The sequence below is a fragment of the Lolium perenne genome, chromosome 2 (genome assembly GCF_019359855.2).
Source record: "Lolium perenne isolate Kyuss_39 chromosome 2, Kyuss_2.0, whole genome shotgun sequence".
Lineage (NCBI taxonomy): Eukaryota > Viridiplantae > Streptophyta > Magnoliopsida > Poales > Poaceae > Lolium > Lolium perenne.
Window position 1 is genome coordinate 330,921,487 of NC_067245.2, and position 19,899 is coordinate 330,941,385.

Consider the following 19,899-nt stretch of genomic DNA (forward strand, 5'->3'; position numbering starts at 1 on the left):
GCAGGAGTCGCTCACCTATTTTATTTGGGATTTCTAGTTTCGTGCCCCTGGTTCGTTAGTTGTACTCAGTTTTCCCCAGTCCCTTAGTTTTTCCTCAGTTTTCCCCTCCTCTAGTTTGAAACACGCACAAGTGCTGGAACGGCCGGTAGCCGTCAGGTCAGAGGCCTTGACCGTTAGTCTGACCGGGTGGGGCCGCACAGGGGCAGCTCCTCCCTGACCGTCTCGTGCTGACGGGTAGGGTCAGGAGACACGTCGGAGCAGCCATCCATCTATCGCTGACGTGTGGGCCGTTTTATTTCATGATTTTATACGCGGTGCTGCCAATGACAAATGGGGCCGCTCTATAGGGCTGCCGCAGCCAATGACCAGTGGGGTCGTATATTTTTCAGTAAAAGACATATATTGCCGCTCTGTGGGGCTGCCGCAGCCAATGACCAGTGGGGTCGTCTATTTATTTAGGGAAACTCATATATTGCCGCTCTGTGGGGCCTCCGCAGCCAATGACCAGTGGGGTCGTCTATTTTTCAGGAAAAGACATATATTGCCGCTCTGTGGGGCTGCCGCAGCCAATGACCAGTGGGGTCGTCTATTTATTTAGAGAAACTCATATATTGCCGCTCTGTGGGGCCTCCAGACCAATGACCGGTGGGGTAGTCTATTTTTCAGAAAAGACATATATTGCCGCTCTGTGGGGCTGCCGCGGCCAATGACCGGTGGGGTCGTCTATTTATTTAGAGAAACTCATATATTGCCGCTACGTGGGGCTGCCGCAGCCAATGACCGGTGGGGTCGTCTATTTATTTAGAGAGAAAAAATCATATCTTGCCGTTACGATATATGTCTTTAGAGAATATCATAGAGAGAAGCAACAAGTTCGCTAATTAATTATTCTTAAGCTAGACCGGAGAACCGCTGGCAGCTCGTTCCCCACCGTCGGACGGAGCAGCCATCGCCGGCGGCGCGCCGGCGCCTCGTCGCGCCGCCGGCTCTGTCCCCTGGCGGCGTCGGACGAGCTGCGGCGCTGCACGTCAACCACGGCTCCCGGCACTTGTTTCGTCCGCACGCATTGTACCCACCGCAGGAAAGTCCGCCGCAAGCGGATCCGCCGCCCACGACGACCGGGATTTGTTCCGCGCACCAATTGGTAGACCTCCGCTTCTGCCTCCCCGCCCCTAATCGATTCGGTTCCCGTAATTTATTGGAGTTTGCAGGTACGAAATAGTCCTCAATGTCTCGTCGTAGCGGGTACACCGGCGAGGGTGGGGATTCGATCATGTCGTGGCCACGTTCTACTTCTCCTACCTCGTCGGAAGTGCGGGTATATAGCTTCAGCTCTCTGTACTACCGTTGAATTTGAAGTTCCGCCATGGCTGTTGGGGTGATTTCGGTTGTTCTTTTTTCCATTATTGTTACGATTAGCCGAGGCAAGCCGATGATCCATGGTACATTGCATACCAAGATGAATCAACCCGGTGGTGTAGCCGGAGGATGGATTTGGAGGAGAAGGTGGCCAATTTAGGTGATGATTTGGCCCGTAAAAACCTGATGATATTCGAGCTGAAGCGTATTGTGGATGAAGAAAAGAAGAATTCAGAGCTTATTCGCAAGGAGAAGTTGAGAGTTGAGACAGATCTTGCCGTATTTGATCAAGTGGTAGAAAATCTAGAACATGAACTAAAAGTGATGGGAGAGGAGAAAAGTAGATTCATCTGTGCAGTTTTATTAGGTGTCATCCTGTCCTAGCGGTTATGTGGTTCGGTAGACGATTTAGTATAGAATTGTTATTCGGTAGATGGCTCTAACCACCGTATTTTGTTGTGGCTCTAAGCACCGTATTTCGGTGTACAATTTCCTACTTGTGCTAAGTAATGTGCACGATAATTTTAGCAAGGGATCCCAAAAGTGAAAGCATGTACCAGCCTCCGGATCAAATACATATCAATATCTTCCCAATCAAGTTGGGATAGAATTCAAATCATACATACGGATGTACATGGACACATCAAGAACGTGAAGAAGCTTTTTTTGAGACGGAGGTAGTAGTTCGAATTTATAATAATTTATCCCAATTTGCGGCGTCGAACACGGTCGCGCAGCGATGGGCAAGAAAGGCCGGGACGACGGGCGGCTGAGGGTGGTCATCTGCGCCATCAAACGTTGAAGCGATGTTATCGGCGATGGCTTCAATGTTCGTGGCATCGATGACCACCGTCGGAACCGCCGCTGTCTTGGTGTTCTTCATCAGCGACGGATCTGCGGAGGGCTGGATCGGCGGCTTTGCAGCGCGGTTGTAGACGATGGCTTCAATCGTCTTGGCATCGATTCGCACTCTCGGCACCGGAAGTGAGACATCAACAACTCCGACATTGAAGGCTGGGTCTGCGCCGTCGAAGCGATGTTGTAGGCGATGGCTTCAATGTTCGTGGCATCGATGACCACCGCCGCACGGCCGCCGTCTTGGTGTTCTTCATCATTCAACAGATCTGAGAATAGAATCGAAAGTGAGACAGAGAGAGACATTTCAACTATTTCTGACAGTTAGATCCTCACCGGCACTCTTAGATCCACGGCGCATGCACGGTTAGATGCACGCCGCCGCACGCGGTTAGATCCAGCGCCGCCCGCCGCAAGACGCCGACGCACGCACGGTTAGATCCGCGCGCCGCGCACGCCGCCGCCACGCACGGTTAGATCCAGCGCCGCGCCGCACGCACGGTTAGATCCGCGCCGCCGCACGCACGGTTAGATCTGCGCGCGCCGCACGCCGCCGCACGCACGGTTAGATCCGCGCCGCCGCGACCGCCGTAGTAAGAGAGGAAATACGAGAGAGGAGGATGCGGCCGGAATATGCGATTGCCAGGGTTGGTAGGTATGTGCTCTGCTCTTGTCTCCGTATGCGTCCATCGTGGTAGAGAGAGATACAGGCCGTCCGATCATAAATGATCGAACGGTGCAAGCGTTCGTTGAGCTTTCAACTAACCAAGATCCGTGTGACATACATCTCGACCAATCGAGATCAGCCGGTGAGTACAAGTTAGGAAAACTGAGTAGAACTAAGAGGGGGAAAAGTGAGGAAATGTTTATCGGAAGGGCAAAACTGAGTATGGTGAGTAAAACAAGTGGGCCCTGAGGGGGAAAACCGAGTAATACTAAATAAAACAGGGGCACCCAAATAATAAACGGACTAAGGGAAATTGAAGCTTTTGGCATAAAAATTGTAAAATTGTGTTATTTGAACAATATATTACATTTTGGCCGACTAGATATTGTTTGCAACTCAAAGATACACAAGTGTGACGAATTTGGACTCATTTGGACAAAGTTTGTAAGCATAGTGGGTATTTGGGAGGTGTATTGAGCGAAAAGCCCCGCATCTTCATATCTAGTAGCTCATGGACTAGGAAGTGGTTTTGAAGCTTTTGGCATATCTAGTATCTCTATATTTCCTTTTCCATTATTATTTCTCTAGGTTGTAGGTAACATAACAAGGCTCCATGGGAAGGTTCCACCATGTTTTGAATTATTTTGAATTGAACCCTAAAACCCTAAAACCCTAAAACCCTAAAACCCTAAAATGATAAATGTGGCTTAAATGTGGCATACAAATTGTTCATACAAATTCAAATTGTTCAACACAAAGGGATCCCCAATACAAAGGGAACCACAATACAAATTGTTCATACAAATTCAAATTGTTCAACACAAAGGCATCCCCAATACAAATTGTTCAACACAAAGGCATCCCCAATACAAATTGTTCAACACAAAGGGATCCCCAATACAAAGGGAACCACAATACAAATTGTTCATACAAATTCAAATTAGTTGTTCAGAATAAAATCTTTCTCTTGCTCCTGGTGTGACTCGTAGGGGCCACCACCTTACTCCGGGTAACCCTACCGGGGATATTACCGGTGTCTACCTTCCTTTTGCCCTCTTTCTTGTTCTTCTTCTTCTGCAAAGCTTGTGCTTTTTCTTACGCCATGTACTCTTGAAGTTAGCATCTATCATGGCCTTACTACTTTCGAGGCATTCTCGACTATCATTCCCTCTCCTCTAGACTCATCGGTTGAAGCCATTCTACATCCATCTGTTCCCTCTGCTCTCGATCCATCGGTTCAATCTCCTCATGTTCAATTGCTGCTTCAATCTCCTCTCGCATTTCTTGCTTCAATCTCCTCATGTTGAGCTTCTGCTTCAATCTCCTCTTGCATTTCTTGCTTCAATCACCTCATGTTGAATTGTTGCTTCAATCTCAAGTTGAATTGCTGCTTCATTCTCCTCTGCATTTTCTGCTCCCGCCTGATCTTCCATTCCAAAAGCTGGGTCAACTCCATTTTTACAAATCCTAGCAATGTGTCCAGGATTCCACAATGTTTGCACTTACGTTTCGAATCGGTGCACCACCCTCTGCACTAGCTCTGATCCTATTCTTCCTCGGCCTACCTGCCGGTCTAGTCAATCTTGGAGAGTACGAGTTTGAAGCTTTGGATCGACTTTCATCCATTGGTCTTTTCCCAACAAGGTAGGAACATTCATAGCATATGCAGCCCTAAATTTGGCAACAGAGAAATACTGCGACACATCTTGATCAACTTCACCATCTTCACCCCCTATAACACTCATGAAAAACAATGCGTGTATGCGGGGTATCCCACGGATCTGCCATCCCCTACAATGGCATGTCCTATCAACCAAACTCACTTTGGATACCTCCTTGCTGTTTTGTTGTCGGTGTAGGTTACCTCAGCCTCCATTCCTTTTCGACGCATTGCATCCTCAATTGTTTTGCCCTCTCATGCAAAGACTTAATCAAAGATGGGAGCATGAGATGGCCAACATAATTTGTGGATGCAATTCTTTGACGCATGAGATCGATCTTTATCATGATCATCTGCCTAATCTTATCAAATATTTGCCACACATAAGCCCTTTCAATGACTTGACCTTTGAATTGAAACTCTCCGCAAGGTTACTTGTTACATAGTCTACCTTGCAAATTTCATTGAATTGGCTTCTTGACCACACCCTACCATGATGTTCATCCAAGTACTCCTTCACCCCGGGTTTTTGTTTGTACAACACATCCAAATGAAACAGATGCTTCCTAGAGCTGCATGTGTATGAAGCTGGCCATAGGTTGTCGGTAAAAACTTTACCCTTGAATTTCTTTGTAAAATTCTGTACCAAGTGTCGCATACATTCCCTATGCTCCACTCCGGGGAATACTGCTTCTACCGCAGATCTCCAAACCTTTGCAAGCGTACGTGTGGATAACAAGTCTGGTGGATGACCTATAAGATCGCGCAAATTCTGCAGAAACCAAGTCCAACTTTCTGTGACTCAACCTCCAAAACCCCATAAGCAACAGGGAACATCCAATTATGTCCATCAGCTGCGATGGCAACAACTAGCTGTCCTTTAAACCTGCCATGAAGAGCTGATGCATCCACGGCCAAATAAGGCACGCAACCGTCCAAAAAGCCTTTCCGACAAGCTTTGAAACAAACAAAAGCCCTTACGAAACATTCCTTGTGCATTACCTTCCCGCTTTTCAATTTGTAGGGAAGCTGTATGCTTGTCTATCGCTACAACACTTTGCTGGACTAGCCATCTCCACTTCAGCTTTGAAAGTGTAAAGCAAGCTGAAAGCTTTCATTCCATGGACCATTGATCTTGTCAAGAGCCATTTCCTTTGCATAGAACATCCTCATGTAAGGTACTTCCATTTTATACTTCTCAACCACCTTTTTTACGAGTCTTTGTTGGACCAAGTGAAGGATCTTCTCTCAGCCAATCTAGGATTATATCGCCAACCACCTAGTCTTCGCTAGCTTTGTTTTCAGCTCTGGCTCTCCCCTAGAGGTGGACACCTATGGATCTCCTTATTCTTCTTTACGAAACATAATGATAAGGGATGTCGGTAATAGATAACAAATTTTACACTTTGTGATCTAAATACACAAGCTGGTTGGCGTAGTACTGAACCAAGCTGTACTGCGCATTGTGGATGCATGCAGCCTAAACCTACACCTTGGGTATGGGCATTTAATTGTGAACCTACCTGGCTCACTTTTAACAACCTCAAAATTATTCTTAGTGAGAATGTGATATGTAGTAATTGCATTACGGCAGTCCATCATCGTTTGAAACACGGTGCCTTCTACAAGTGGGGATTCTCCTGTTCCACTCAATTGTAGGCAAGTCTTCACCTTCGTAATCGGCTAAAACGAGGCTGTCATCATTCTCATTCTTCTCTTCATCATCGGTGTCATCAAATCTGGCACCAAAAGCAATATCTTCCATGTATTGATCCTCCATTGCACCTTCTTCGCATCGATCTACCAATTCGGAAACATCAACTCATCCTCATCATCTTGAGGAGGCTGATCCTCAATGTCTGCATCGTCCTCCACAATGACCGTACGAACGATCTGGCTACCACTAGCCGGGGGACAGATGGTGCTGCTGTGGACCTACAAGGAGGGCCACAAGCACACTGTTAGAAGAGGCAGCAGTAGAGAGAGACATGATGCCCGACCACTGATGATGCCTCAGCACCAGAGAGATGATGCCCGGCCCCTGTCCACATGGATACGAATTTTACCGAACCGGCAAGAAGCATTCAAAGCAAAAAGAATTCCCAGATCGTCGTCGGAAATTAGTGGAACAAATCTTCCCTCCGTGTTGAAATATTCGAAATGAGCTGCGTCGTAAGAGCTCCAGGTATCTTGACCGCAGATGTTAGCTTTCAAATCCCTCAACGAGATGGTGGTTGCAACCACCGCAGGAAGAAAAACCCATTCTTATAGCGTTTAGAATCACGCGTATAGCTAGAATCCAGCCTAGCCACCAGCCGAAAAGCCAGTGACTGGATCAATCCTATTCGAAAAGCAACGCAGTTAGTTGAGCAACAACGATTGGCGCTCAAAAACTGCCTACTGTTAATTCACATAGGCAGACGATGCTTACCCAGATGGAATCCATGCGTTAGATCCCTCCGATTCCCAATCTTCTCCGCGGTTGACGCGAACATTTGGCACACCAGATGGACATACAAACTCCACGAAAGGGGTAGATCCAGATCTGGTGGAGGCGGAGCCCTCTCCGCCTCCCGGTGGTGGTGGTGGGGACGGGGGCGGCTCGGCGGCGGACGACGCCATAAGGTAGGAGGGCAGGACGGCGTGGCGGCGGAGGGGCGGTGTGTGAGCTCCTCCAGTATCGGGCGGAGTGGAAAGCTTTGGGTGAGCTCCTCCAGGTCAACGATCAACACAGTTCGAAAGAAACGGTCAATTCAACACCAACGCGGCTCCCTAGCCGTCACCGGTAACGGTGAAGGCCTCTGACCAGACGGCAACCCTCCCGTCTGAGCGTCTGCGACGGGTTTCAAACTAGAGGGAGGGGAAAACTGAGGAAAAACTAAGGGGCTGGGGAAAACTGAGTACAACTAACGAACCAGGGGCACGAAAATAGAAATCCCATTTTATTTTGCCTTCTCCCTCATGCTATCCTTAAGTTGCGTTCTTGTCACGTGTCCTTTCCACTTGTTACCTCAAGCAGCCCATATTGCCACCACCACCTCCTACGGTTATTGTTTGGTTATCGAGTCTGCCTTGCGAGTCATAGTGCATGCTAGTGCTGTCTTATCTCGTTACCGTTTTGTTATCTTATTGGGTTATATGTTGGGAAGAATCATGGTTACTTTAGTTGTTGAAAATTGTTTAGCGGAGGCATCGGTGGGTCAGCTGATCGTTTTATGATGGCTCACTTGTGTTTCCTAAATATCTTAGGACCCCGAGTTCTTGTTATCTGTTCCGAGACTGAGCGCTCTAACCACACGTGGGTATGCTTACCGGGTCTCCCCTCGACCACTGCCGGAATCTACAGCTTTGTCCAGTGGCCACAACTAGTTTGGATGTTTGTTTTGTTTCTCTCGGGCGTGCAAGCTTGTTTCTTTGTGGTCAGATGATATGATATTACTTTTGGGGAGGCCATGTTGCCTTGTAACCCCGTTGTCTCTTGCATGTCCGTAGGTGCGGCACGTATTGTTAAGAGGTCATCCTCTAGTGGGCTCTGATCCTCTTAGCCGTTCTCGCAACAGCTAGGTCCGCGTCAGAGTTCCGATCGGGCTCTGAAACGGGTTAACTTAGTTAGGTGGCTTCCTGGACATTGTTGTCGTGAAGGAGAGTGCGAGTCGTGATATCCACCTGTCGTAAGTGGGTTGAGCGTGCGTGTGGGCACATTTGGGCACCCCTGCAGGGTTACAATCTTATCGATAAGCCGTGTCCGCGGTTATGGACGACTTGGAGCTGTATGACTCGACCATAGACAACTTACACCTATTGTTTCAATACTATTAACTTGCATAGTAAGGTAGAACAACATAAATAATAACTGGTTAAAACTTGACAACCGTGTGAGTGCCTTTGCCAGTACCTCTTTGCGAAGGGGGAACACATCGGTTGTGTTATGTTTGCAGAGTATAAAATTGTTAGCTTATGCGCTCTCTCATCTTCTCTGATTAGACGAATGTTGTAGAGTGTCTCTATAGGTTTTTAGTGCTTGCGCGCTGCCGCTTAACTCCACCATATTGCCCATGACGTTCCTCTTGCGTCCTCTAAGTCCCCTGCGTGCCTCAAGTACAAAGGACGACTGGTTGATGAATGCTTATACGTCTTGAAGTCTTGTTAAGTACGAACCCGTACTTATTGCTGCTTCTACGGGATATAACCGGGCATGTATGAAGATATGTTCGATGAAGACGACGTTAGCGAGGTTACCCTTCTGGCTTGGCCTGGGCAGGGTTACAGACGCCACTGGTTATCTTCAGGACTCTTAGTCCAATTTGTATCTTGTCCGTACTCGGACGTATTCGATCTTCTGTATGATTTGGATCTTTGTATTGTATATTTGTATCTTGACTCGTTGGAGTCGTTGTTGTAATATATGTTTCTTGTGGGATCTATTCTAAATCTGTTGTAATGTTACTACTCGTGATAATTCCTCTGGCATCACGTGTGTGATTCGTCGCGTACGTCGTGTCGGAGGGCGTCTCAGAATCGATATCGTGCGGATTTCGGCGGGATCGCTGGAATCCTCAGGATACCGGTTTCGGGGCCGCCCAGCCCCGCGCGCCGCGCTGCCCCGCGCCGCCCCAGGCTGCTCCGAGCTAACCTCATCCCGAGCTCGCCCCGCGGGGCGCCACCTACCGTCGGTCGTCCTGCTGTAGTCCAGCAACGTCACGATGATACATCTCGGTCGAATTAGGTTGAGATTCGTCGGAATTTGGCCGGAGTCCAGCGAATGTACTGGCGTTGGTGATCTGAAGTTTCAGCGCGCCACGAGTAGGGGCTTTGTGTTCAGTTCGCCCTTTCAGCCCCTACAAATACAGGGCGAGTTGGGTTTTCGGTCTCGACCTGAAAACTTTTTTTCAGTTTTGCTCGTTTACGGTAACTGATCTACGCCGTTTTTCGAACCTAATTTAGTAAATTAGCGGTTATTTTTAGGTTTAGTTTTGCCCAGTTTACGGGGCTTACATTGCAGATGTTTGAGTTCAGGCTTAGATATGAGATGGACATGGACGTGACTCGTGCGTCGTGCCACGGCTCCACTCGGAACCGGCCCACTCACGCATTCGCTCACACCAGACTTGCTTTGTCTCCTCCGTCCGGCCGGCTCGGTCGTGGGCGCGCACTTGCCCGGTGCCGCCGCCCCGCCACTCCCCCGTCGTTTCCGTGGGCACCGCCGTCCCGCTTCCCCCAACGACAAAACACGCCCGGCGCCGGGCGCCCGCGCGAATATACCAACCAGCACCAGCACACTTCCCCTGCCCATCACCTCCCTCGTCGCAGGGCTGTGCCGCGCCACTCTTCCAATTTGACCCCCAAAACCCGACCATGGCAGGGGTCGCCGCCGCCTCCGCGGCCCCGCTCCCCGCCGCGCCCGCCTCCAACCCCGCCGCCGCCGGGCGCTCTCCCCCATCCTTCCTCCCGCTCCGCGCCCGCCGCCTCCGCAGCCCCGTCGTCCTCGCCACCGGGTAACCCCCTCGACCCGATCCCCCTCTTCCTCCTCCTCGCCACACCTCCACATTCTCTCCGCCCGCCGCACGTATCCCGCTGCAGCTTCCGCTTGTTTCATTCCGTGTGTGTCGCGCAGGAGGAGGAGAACGTTCCGCGCGGAAGCGATTAGGACGCAGCGGGAGAGGGCGGGGCAGGAGACGGAGGTGTCCGCCGTCGAGGACTCCTTCCCAGTCAGGGAGGAGGCCAGCTCTCCTCCTCAAGGAGCCGCCACCGCCGATGACCCGCTGTCTCCCACCAACGACGACGACAGCTGGGCCGTCAGGTTCGAGCAATCGTTCAACATTTTCCTCACGGTGGGTGACTCCAGATTCCAGATAGATTTTTACCTCCAGGTTTTACTCTCAGTCTGTCTCAACATGCGCTTGTCCTGCATCTCGTGTGCACACCACAGGACTCTATCATCCTGATACTCGATGCCCTGTACCGCGACCGCGACTACGCCAGGTTCTTCGTGCTCGAGACCATCGCCAGGGTGCCCTATTTCGGTGAGGGTCTCTGTCTTTTGCACTACATATGGTTTGGGCATGGTTCTGCATACTACTGCCTGTGTCTTCTTGACTCTTGATTGTTGCGCAGCGTTCATATCGGTGCTTCACCTGTACGAGACCTTCGGCTGGTGGAGACGGGCGGATTACATCAAAGTGCACTTCGCCGAAAGCATGAATGAGTTCCATCACCTCTTGATCATGGAAGTATGTTCACAAACCTTTTGTGTATCTGTTCATTCAATGTTTTGCCAAAATGAATTCTGTCGTTAGCGATCATGTTCTCTTCTGACCCTTTCAGTTGAGCTGTAGATAGCTTTCAGTCGGATTATATTACTGCGTATTTCTTACTTTCTTCCTCTTATCGGTTCATATCAGGAATTGGGTGGCAACTCTGTATGGGTTGACCGCTTTCTTGCGCGGTTTAGTGCCTTTTTCTACTACTTCATGACTGTTGCCATGTACATGCTGAGCCCAAGAATGGCATGTGAGTACACATATTACTTCACATTATGAAGTAATTTCCTATTTTATTACTGTGTTTCTTGTGATGATAATGCTCCAACTTGGCCATCTCCTGTGCAGACCACTTTTCTGAATGTGTCGAGAGGCACGCATACTCAACTTATGACAAGTTCCTTAAGCTCAATGGAGGTAAGATAACGACCAAAATATCTGCACTAACTATTCTTCCTGTTGTGCAAGATTTGGAATTATAACTTGTACAGTAGCTAACCGTCGACTTCTCTGTTGTGTGGTATATTTTAAATTGTATGTATCTAGGATTTTATGGAACAACAGTACCCTGTCTATGCGATATTAGTTTACATAATTAACCTAGTTACCTCTTGTGTTCCATGTTTTAACTACCTTATCAATGGAGGGCCACATCATTGTAAATTGTTGGAATCCCTTTTGTAATTTATTCCAATATCCTTTAACCTATTTATAAATATGTGATTTTCAATCCTACCAAAAGAAAATTAAACCTTAAATCGTTTAAACATTGTTTGCTGTTGTTCAACCACGTTTTGCATAGTTTTGCTTAGCTACCTGGGCACTGGGCAAACTGCTAACTCAGTTGATGTGTTTCCCAATGTACGCATGTTTGTCTTCCTGTAATGACATTTCCAATTCCGTAATGTAAGTTACTTGTTCCTTTTGTAACAGAGGAGTTGAAAAAACTACCAGCTCCAGAGGCGGCTGTAAACTATTACATGAATGAGGATCTTTACTTATTTGGTAGGCATTCATGTTGGCTTCTTCTATATCAATGCTTTACATTAACCATTATTATATATGTGCTTATTGCATGCATGGCTTGTTTCATCAGATGAGTTTCAAACATCACGAGTCCCTTGTTCTAGGAGGCCTAAAGTTGGTATAGTTCTCATTCCTTCTTTCTACCCCTTATAACTGCTTTCTTTAGTTTTTTTTTTCCCAGAAAGTCTGGGTTTGCTAAGTTGGCTGTAGCTTTTCTAATTAGTTTCACTGAATCTAATCAAGTCATTGAGTTCATTGGATAAGTCTCCTTGTCACCACCATTTCCTGGAACATATATGGCTTAAGACCCAGCAAACCACAGTTACGATTTGTTTCAGCAGGTCGTTGCCCGGGCTACTGGGTCCTGGTGCTGGTATTCGGTGTTTAAGCCGTTTTTACCGATTTTACACTGCTTACAAACAAGAAGCTGAACTCAAAGTTAAGGTTATTTATGAAATGTTCACTGTCCTGTATCCCATTGCAGATAACTTGTATGATGTGTTTGTCAACATACGAGATGATGAGGCGGAGCACTGCAAGACAATGAAGGCCTGTCAAACGCATGGAAATCTCCGTTCTCCTCACTCGATGCCAAGAAGCATAGAAAGTGATGCAGAATGCATAGTACCTGAAAATGATTGTGAGGGTATCATGGATTGTGTAAAAAAGTCTCTTGCAAGTGAAGATTGACTTGTTATACCTTCACATATAGCATCGTAGAATAGCATACAGAATTTTGGTGATATTGTATTTGTATTCTGTTTACGTTTCATTTTCTCTTCTCTTTGTATTTAGACATTAGCCAGACTTCCTTACTTGTGAATCATACACAGTAGAAATAGGTATATAAATGCATCATAGATTCATAATGAGAAATGCGCATAGTGGATCCGGAATTAACACTCACCACGACCATTGTAATCCAGATGTGCTGTGTGTTTTGTGTAACATGAAGCTCTTGATGCTTTTTATTAGGAAAAGTCTTGATGTTTTGTGTATTCTGTTTTTGCTGTCAAAAGGACGTCAGCAAATCTATGATGAAGCTGTACCGTGCGGACATTGTCAGCTTATCTCAAGAATGAGAATGATGCTAAGAATATTCAATCGACCAATTGTGTTATTGCACTTAAAGTTATAAAAATTCCAAAGCCTTCAACGTTCGCTCCAGGAAACAAAAAAGGTTAATAGTAGTGCATTCACTATACTTGGTCCTGTTGGTCTAGATTATAGCGGTGCATAATAATCAGAAATGCATTAAAACTCTTACATGTTTATACAAAATGCAGTTGAATTTCCATAAATATTGTGGCAAACTTCCCCATTAGGTTCAGAAGTACGAGTCTATAGGAAACAATGAGCAGCTAAAATGTTAAGGAACCGGATGAGAATAAACAAGTTTGAACTTTCCCATTTTTTGCAGTCATCTATGAATTAAACTGATGCAAGAGCATAATGTCAAAGTATATGACATGGAATCATGAAATCAAATCCAAACGCACACACTCAGGTTCTGGCCACTTGATTACTATCTAGAGCCAAAGGTACCAACCAAATTAAGATTGCAACCCTCTAAAAAAAAATTTAAGATATCAACTTTTTTTTTGAGGAATTTTTTTTTTTGAGGCAAATAGCAACTTCACTTGAAAAGGAAAAACAAATATACAACGATGAAACATGAACTCCGGCCTCTTACTTATCTTGCGACTAATTTATTCGTGCGTCAAGCAGCTTTTAGCCTTCAAATAGCTGTCCCAACATCTCCTCGACAACTTCAGTCTTCAGGAGTGCTGTTTCTTCGGTAAACGTCCTCTGCTAGCTCCGGATGCTCCTTCAGATAGTCACGGTGACCTGAGACAACTCTGTCGGCGATAGCTCTCCGCAGAACATCTCTTAACTGAGGGTCCGGAACCTTCCAGAACTTCTGAGCTCGGTAGGTTTTATTAAACTCTAACTCGAACTTGGCCAGTTTATAGGTGCTGATCCAACGACAACGAGGGAGCCGCGCAGGAAAATGCGATCTCGGTATGCAGAACAGTACATTCCCCCAAGAAACATCTAGATAAGTATACATGTACTTTTCACATTCAGGTGTAAGTTTCCAATAGTGTGGAGGTAGACGTGTCTCTTCCAGCTGCTCTACAAAATTGGAATTGTTGAGCAGGAAGAGGTATCTCAGGCTTGGATCTGAACATAGCTCCGATTTTCTCAGGAGCAGGTCCTTCAGCTGACGGGCCGTGTCATCTATCACGCCGGTTAGGCCGCTGATATTCCTTGCCGAGGTGTATGCTTCAGCAAAGGCAGACATGATGCAATCCACAATCCACCGAGTGTTCCTGTGAACTTCACCTCGTCCTTGCAGAATCTCAATAGCCCATGAGTCGTCTTCCTCAAAAAGTGTCTTCCTGAAAAAGTGTCACCGCCTTCCCCGTCGTACTGGATATGGCCCTTCTTAGCATGTTCACTAATGTGGACAAGGAATAGAGCATCACGATCCTGTAGTCCAACGACGTCGCCTTCCCCATCGTGCTGGATATGGCCCTTCTTAGCATTTTCACTAATGTGGACAAGGATCACGGTCCTGTAGTCCAACGACGAGCACACTTGAGAATTTTCCATGTTCTCCATTGCCCTACAGACGCATATATACGTATGTCTAGCACTGCTCGTAGATTCTCAGCCTTGAGAACAGGGACGATGGCATCGATGAAGACGACCATCTTGGAAATGCTCGGTACTATGAAATACGTTCTCAAGTATGAACATGTACCAATACTGCTAGCTAATCTCTGTTCCATGAACGAAATTTCCCTTCTAGCACCATCAGCTTTTGGCACTGTCACACATAGGTACCCGTCATCGATATTGTCGAGGACAACAATGCAGGGGTACTGACATGCTAGAACACGCAGAGAAGCCATCTGGCTTAGCCCAATGTAGATACAAATCGGCATCCCGTAAGATAGTTTTCATCGTATGGTACTGCTACAGCTAAATAGCTGTTACCTATTATGTACATTTTAACTGCAAAAGTTAGTTTTAGACTTCTAGCTGTTACCTATTATGTACATTTTATATGCCAAAGTTAGTTTCATACTTCACAGAAAAATCAGTCTATAGTGAATTTTGCCATCAGTACGGGTGTGGCGTGCCACCGCGCCGATGCCTCCTAGTAGGTATATAAATGCATCGTGCATTCAGAATGAGAAATGTGGACAGTGGATTCGTGTAAGCTGATGGCCTTGATGCTTTGTGGACAGTTTTTGCTGTCGAAAAGACGCAGGAAATCTGTGATGAGGATGTTTTGCAGATTGTCAGCTTAGCTCAAGAATGAAAATGATATCAACATCTACTACTATCTAGTTAACCCATTCAATTGTATTTAAAGCTAAAATAAGGCCTGAACATTTGCTCCAGGAGGTTAAAAAAAGTACAACAGAGTTATGCACAATCCTTATGTCAACTGGTCTAGATTATAGCGGTGTATATCAATCAGAAATGCAATAAAACTCTAACAAGAGTAAACAAAGTGTAAATAATTTCCACATATAAACAGTAAGTTATAGGAAAATATAACTATGCTTGTGATGAAATTTCCCATCCTAAAACTCAGAAGTACAATAGCTACCTTTACGTTTGAGTGACCCTGGAATCTGCAAGCCCAAGTCTTACCAAACTAGATAAAACTAAGTGTGCACAGATTGTTGTATAATCAGAAATAAACATTGCAACTATAAAAGTGTGAAATCGATGCAAAAGCAGATTGCAAAAGTATTTGGCATGGAATAGAAATCTAAACAAAACACACCTGTAGATGTAGATTCTGGCCAACCAGATAAAGTGACTAGAGATACCAACGAAATTCGGAATACAAGTTCGCTTCGAAAAGAAAACAAACAAGACAATGAAACATAACTCCAGCCTCTTATCTGTCAGGTGATGATGCTCGATGCATCAAACGATTTTCAGCCTTCAAATAGCTCTCCCAACATCCCCTCAAAAACCTCAGGACTGTTGCTTCCAGCGCTAACATGTTTCTTCTCCACCTCTGGATGCGCCTTCAGGTAGTCATGGTAACCTGTAATGATTCTCTTGGTGACAGTTTCCCGCAGTAAGGATCGAAGCCGAGGGTCCGGAACCTTCCAGAACTTCTGAGTCTGGTATGTTTTATGAAACGCTGACTGGAATTTACCGAGCGGAGATGTATTTATCCAACGAAGGAGTGGTCCATGAAACCTTGATAACCAGGACAACACATCTTCCCAAGAAACCTTGATATAACTATCCATGTAGTCCACACATTCAGGTGTAAGTTCAAGTCCCTGGTGGTCTCCAGACCACAGCTCAACATCTAATGACATCGATGGCTCAAACACCTGTGCTAGGAAATAGGAATTGTTGAGCAGGAACAAGTACCCGAGGCTTGGATCCAAGCACACCTTCGATATCCTCGGAAGCAGATCCTTCTGATGATTGATCATGTCATGTATCAAGTCATGAAGCCTTCCGGTGCTGTGGCTCTGTGTGGACTTCTGCGTCAAAGTCAGTGCTTTCCTTATCAGCATTATGTTGTCCACCATCAACTGGGTGCTGTTGTGAACCTCACCTCCTCCTCGCACGATCTCAGTAGGCCACCTCGAGTCACTGAGCCTGTATGCTACCAAAGGTCCGTCTTGATACGGATAACGCCGCCGGTCGCGGTCCTTAAGGAATTCTCGCATCGAATACATTATCATCTTGGATATGGGCTCAGCTAAGTTGTTCACTTTTCTCTCCAGCAAGACGCCTATACCATTAAAAATCCTTTGTGCATCTGAAGAGATCACATGCATCGTCGACATGTCATATGATGCATTGGAAACGTAGACATACGCTTGTAGCACGGCTGGTAGCTGCTCTCTGTTGGAAACTCTGGCCATGTCATCTATAAAGACGAGCATTGCTGAGATGCTCGCTTTACCAAACCGTGCGACCACCAGTGTGTCATTGACACCAGCGGCCAGCTCTTTGATACTGATGATAACTATGGTGAGAGCTCGGATCCACCTCTCAACAAATTCTTGGAGGCACGACGCAGATATTCCATAGAGCAGGGACTGCTCCCAGATGCTGAGTTGGAAAACCCACTCGATGTCGAGCTCGGCGAACCAAGACTTCAGGGAGTCGTCCAGTTCGCCATTGGATTTGAAAGCTTGGACCATGCGCTGGATGTAACCGTCGCTGACCATTTTGTGAGCAATCTTTGTGAGCTCGTCTGTGGCGAAGTCCGCTGTGCTGGCGGACGTGGAGCCAACGGAGCAGCAGGTCATGTTGGACATGTAAGAACTTGAGATGCTGGAGTAGTTAGATCCGCTCTGACCGGACTGGGAGGAGAGAGCCGACCTGATACGCCATTCGGGCCAGACGACGCTCTGGATCGACTCGCGGTAAGACTGTGGCGGCGGGTAGGTAGCCTCGAGCCCGGCGAAGCTGCTGGTGGTCTCCTCTGGCACGGAAGCAAGCTGGATAGATACTAACCTGGTGTTGTCCTCCGCGAGGCCCGCAAAGCTGCTGGTGGTCACCTCCGGCGCGGAAGCAAGCTGGATGGATGCTAACCTGGTGTTGTCCTCGGCGAGGCCCGCAAAGCTGATGGTGGTCTCCTCCGCCATGATGCTAGCCTGGTAATTTGATGAAAGCCCTTGGTGAATCTCGGTGAGATGGGCAGGGGAAAGAGCGAGCGAGAAGTGCAGGAGGAGGACGCAGGTCAAACCGGAAGGGAACCCGCGTGATGACGGGCACATCCGGAAGCTGCTAGGGCATTGCTTGACCTTGGACGGCTGTCCCGATGGTCACATGGCCCAGACTTGCCAGCTCGGCACAACCATCAGGCCGAAGATGTGCCGGCCTCCTCTGCCCGGGACATCTCTTCCTCCCTCGCTTCTACTCCTCGTGTCAGACTTCTTCGCCAGCCGCGCCCGCCGTAGTATCCACGTCCGCCGCCGCCGACGACGACGGATGCTGGCTCAAACGCCGGCCAAAGACGACGGCGTGGCGAGCTCCTTGGTAGCCAAATCGAGCGCCGCCGGCGGCCAGATCGACCTCAACAGCGGCCGTCGGTTCCCAGACAGGTCGAACTCCTCCGCGGGCATCGCTTCCAGAGCGGGTGGGCGAGCGCCCCGCTGGACGGAACTGAGGGAGGAAGGCAGCTCCATGTCGGATTTGTGGGCGAATAGTGGAGTTTTTTTTTTTTTTTGCAAGCAGAATCATGGAGTTCTTGCGAGTTGCGACTGAAGTGCGAGAGAATAGGAGAGGGGAAAACAGAAGAGACGGCGAAACATGAAAATGTAATGGGCCGGGCCACGGAAGCGGGTTGCACTTGCATGCCTGCATTCCCACGGCAAATCCTATTTATCGCCCATTGGCGCGTGTTAGTACACCGCGCACGCACGAGGGGCGACTTGGGCCGCGGCCCACTATCTTGCCAACAGCAACCAGCGGGAGTTCTGTGATCGGTTTTTTCTGGTTTTGTGAACTTGTTCTAGTCGGTTTTCCTCGAACTTTTTCTGGTTCTTCGATTCTGGTCCGTTTTCTTCGGTTTTTCTCCTTTTTCTATTTCTTTTATTGTTTGAACACTTTTAATTTGAACAATTTTTAAATCTTAACAGTTTTTAAATCTGAGCAGTTTGCAAATCTGAGCATTATTTTAACCTTGAGCAGATTTCAAATTTGAGAAAAATTTAAATTTGTGTAAATTTCAAATTTTAGCAAATTTTAAACATCGAGCGAATTTCAGTTTTCTAGCAAATTTCAAATTTCGAGCAATTTCAAAATCCAGAAAATTTCGAATTTCAGCAACTTTCAAATTTTGTGAAAATTTCGGATTTGTACAATTACTTCAAATTTGAAAATTTTCAGCTTTGAACTTTTTAAAATTTAAATTTCCGCAAATCTCAATTTTTTCAGATAAATCAATAGAAAAAAAAGGAGAAGACCTTTCTTGGGCGGCTGGGCCGGCTCAACACGGAGGCGCGTGGGGGAAACCCTGCGTGTGTGCGCTACTCCCGCATGCACGCAGGCGGGGTATAGGGAAACTCCATTCCCACGGTGTGATCATAGCTTTGTTCGTCAGTGGAGCCCTGTGGCTAACAGCCCAGTTTAAGTTATTTTTAAAAGTACAAATCCCTCCTTTATAAACAAAAATACATCAAAAGTTGAGACTGTTTTGTATCCATTTGAATTAAGATTGTAAAAGGAGTATGGAACTCGATCTCAGCCTCCGATAAGTTAAGAGTTCGGAGAGTTTGACAGTGAGGAATGCTGCACCGTGAGCAGCCTGGAAGGCCATGGATGAGTCTTCTCACTATTTTTGTACGATAAGGTATTAATTAATGCTCCCTGTAAGAAAAGTCTTCAACTCTTGATGATCGGTTTGTGATCGAACACCATGCATTTCAAATGATCATGCTCGACTAAATCGTTGGAATCAGCACGTGTGACGTTGGCAGTTCGACGCCATGAACTGGCTAGCACATCTGCTACACTGTGACAAGCGTATGGACTATATTCGAACAAGGGAAGTTTATGAAGGACGGAAGGGAGGACTAGCTAAGGGTTGCTTGGTGTTCCGGACTTCACAGCAGCGGTATGAAAGTGGGGGCGACAACATAGGTGAAATTCAGAGTCCTACCTTTCAGGGTGAAAACCCAAGGTCTGACCTTAACTGGTTGTGCCTGACAATGACCTTGTTGGAGGCATTGTTTTGAGAGCGGGGACTATCTTTAGGGTGAAAACCTAAGATCTTTGATCGGGCGATGATGGTGTTAGCGCACTGTTCCCTTCTTGGAGGCATCGTTTTTGGAGAGTCTGTACTTCAGGTGTTGTCTTGGCGGTGGATGTATTGTTGTTGTTAGGCCCGAGATACTGTAGCGGGACTTTTATTTCTTAGTTTTTTTCCTTTTTTTGGCTGTGTGCATCCGTAGTGCCATTAGGGTGGTGCGTTGTTGCAGAGACTGGGTGTAATTGATATCGTTTTGATATTAATATATTCCCTTTATCGAAAAAATCAGAATGATGCTGTCAGCGGAAAAAATTACTTT

The 19,899-nt window shown here is 47.0% G+C and overlaps 3 protein-coding genes across 3 annotated transcripts; 1 reads left to right on the plus strand and 2 right to left on the minus strand.

Annotated features, from left to right (window-relative positions):
• The first annotated feature begins 9,652 nt into the window (after positions 1–9,652).
• Positions 9,653–12,825, plus strand: LOC127323386 (ubiquinol oxidase 4, chloroplastic/chromoplastic-like). The gene is made up of 9 exons (XM_051351538.2): positions 9,653–10,036; positions 10,156–10,372; positions 10,471–10,564; positions 10,656–10,771; positions 10,943–11,051; positions 11,150–11,218; positions 11,735–11,806; positions 11,898–11,945; positions 12,312–12,825. The coding sequence occupies exons 1-9, from the start codon at positions 9,897–9,899 to the stop codon at positions 12,515–12,517; spliced, it is 1,071 nt and encodes a 356-aa protein (XP_051207498.1). The 5' UTR covers positions 9,653–9,896; the 3' UTR covers positions 12,518–12,825.
• A 635-nt stretch (positions 12,826–13,460) lies between these two features.
• Positions 13,461–14,745, minus strand: LOC127323377 (exocyst complex component EXO70A1-like). The gene is made up of 3 exons (XM_071825823.1): positions 14,573–14,745; positions 14,262–14,456; positions 13,461–14,229 (listed from the first exon to the last, which is right to left on the minus strand). Exons 1-3 carry the CDS (start codon positions 14,743–14,745, stop codon positions 13,599–13,601), a joined length of 999 nt encoding a protein of 332 aa, XP_071681924.1. The 3' UTR covers positions 13,461–13,598.
• A 1,044-nt stretch (positions 14,746–15,789) lies between these two features.
• Positions 15,790–18,074, minus strand: LOC127323372 (exocyst complex component EXO70A1-like). Its single transcript, XM_051351521.1, has 2 exons — positions 17,574–18,074; positions 15,790–17,481 (listed from the first exon to the last, which is right to left on the minus strand). Exon 2 carries the CDS (start codon positions 17,470–17,472, stop codon positions 15,790–15,792), a length of 1,683 nt encoding a protein of 560 aa, XP_051207481.1. The 5' UTR covers positions 17,473–17,481; positions 17,574–18,074.
• Positions 18,075–19,899: the final 1,825 nt, after the last annotated feature.

Bases quoted from the DNA above. Each gene is read 5' to 3' on its own strand.
- LOC127323386 (XM_051351538.2), top strand. From the start codon at position 9,897: ATGGCAGGGGTCGCCGCCGCCTCCGCGGCCCCGCTCCCCGCCGCGCCC. The intron at 10,772-10,942 runs GTATGTTCACAA...GGTTCATATCAG, and splicing joins ATCACCTCTTGATCATGGAA to GAATTGGGTGGCAACTCTGT. The intron at 11,219-11,734 runs GTAAGATAACGA...CTTTTGTAACAG, and splicing joins GTTCCTTAAGCTCAATGGAG to AGGAGTTGAAAAAACTACCA.
- LOC127323377 (XM_071825823.1), bottom strand. From the start codon at position 14,745: ATGGCTTCTCTGCGTGTTCTAGCATGTCAGTACCCCTGCATTGTTGTC. The intron at 14,457-14,572 runs GTATTTCATAGT...ATGCGTCTGTAG, and splicing joins ACATGTTCATACTTGAGAAC to GGCAATGGAGAACATGGAAA. The intron at 14,230-14,261 runs GTACGACGGGGA...ACACTTTTTCAG, and splicing joins GCTAAGAAGGGCCATATCCA to GAAGACACTTTTTGAGGAAG.
- LOC127323372 (XM_051351521.1), bottom strand. From the start codon at position 17,472: ATGGCGGAGGAGACCACCATCAGCTTTGCGGGCCTCGCCGAGGACAAC.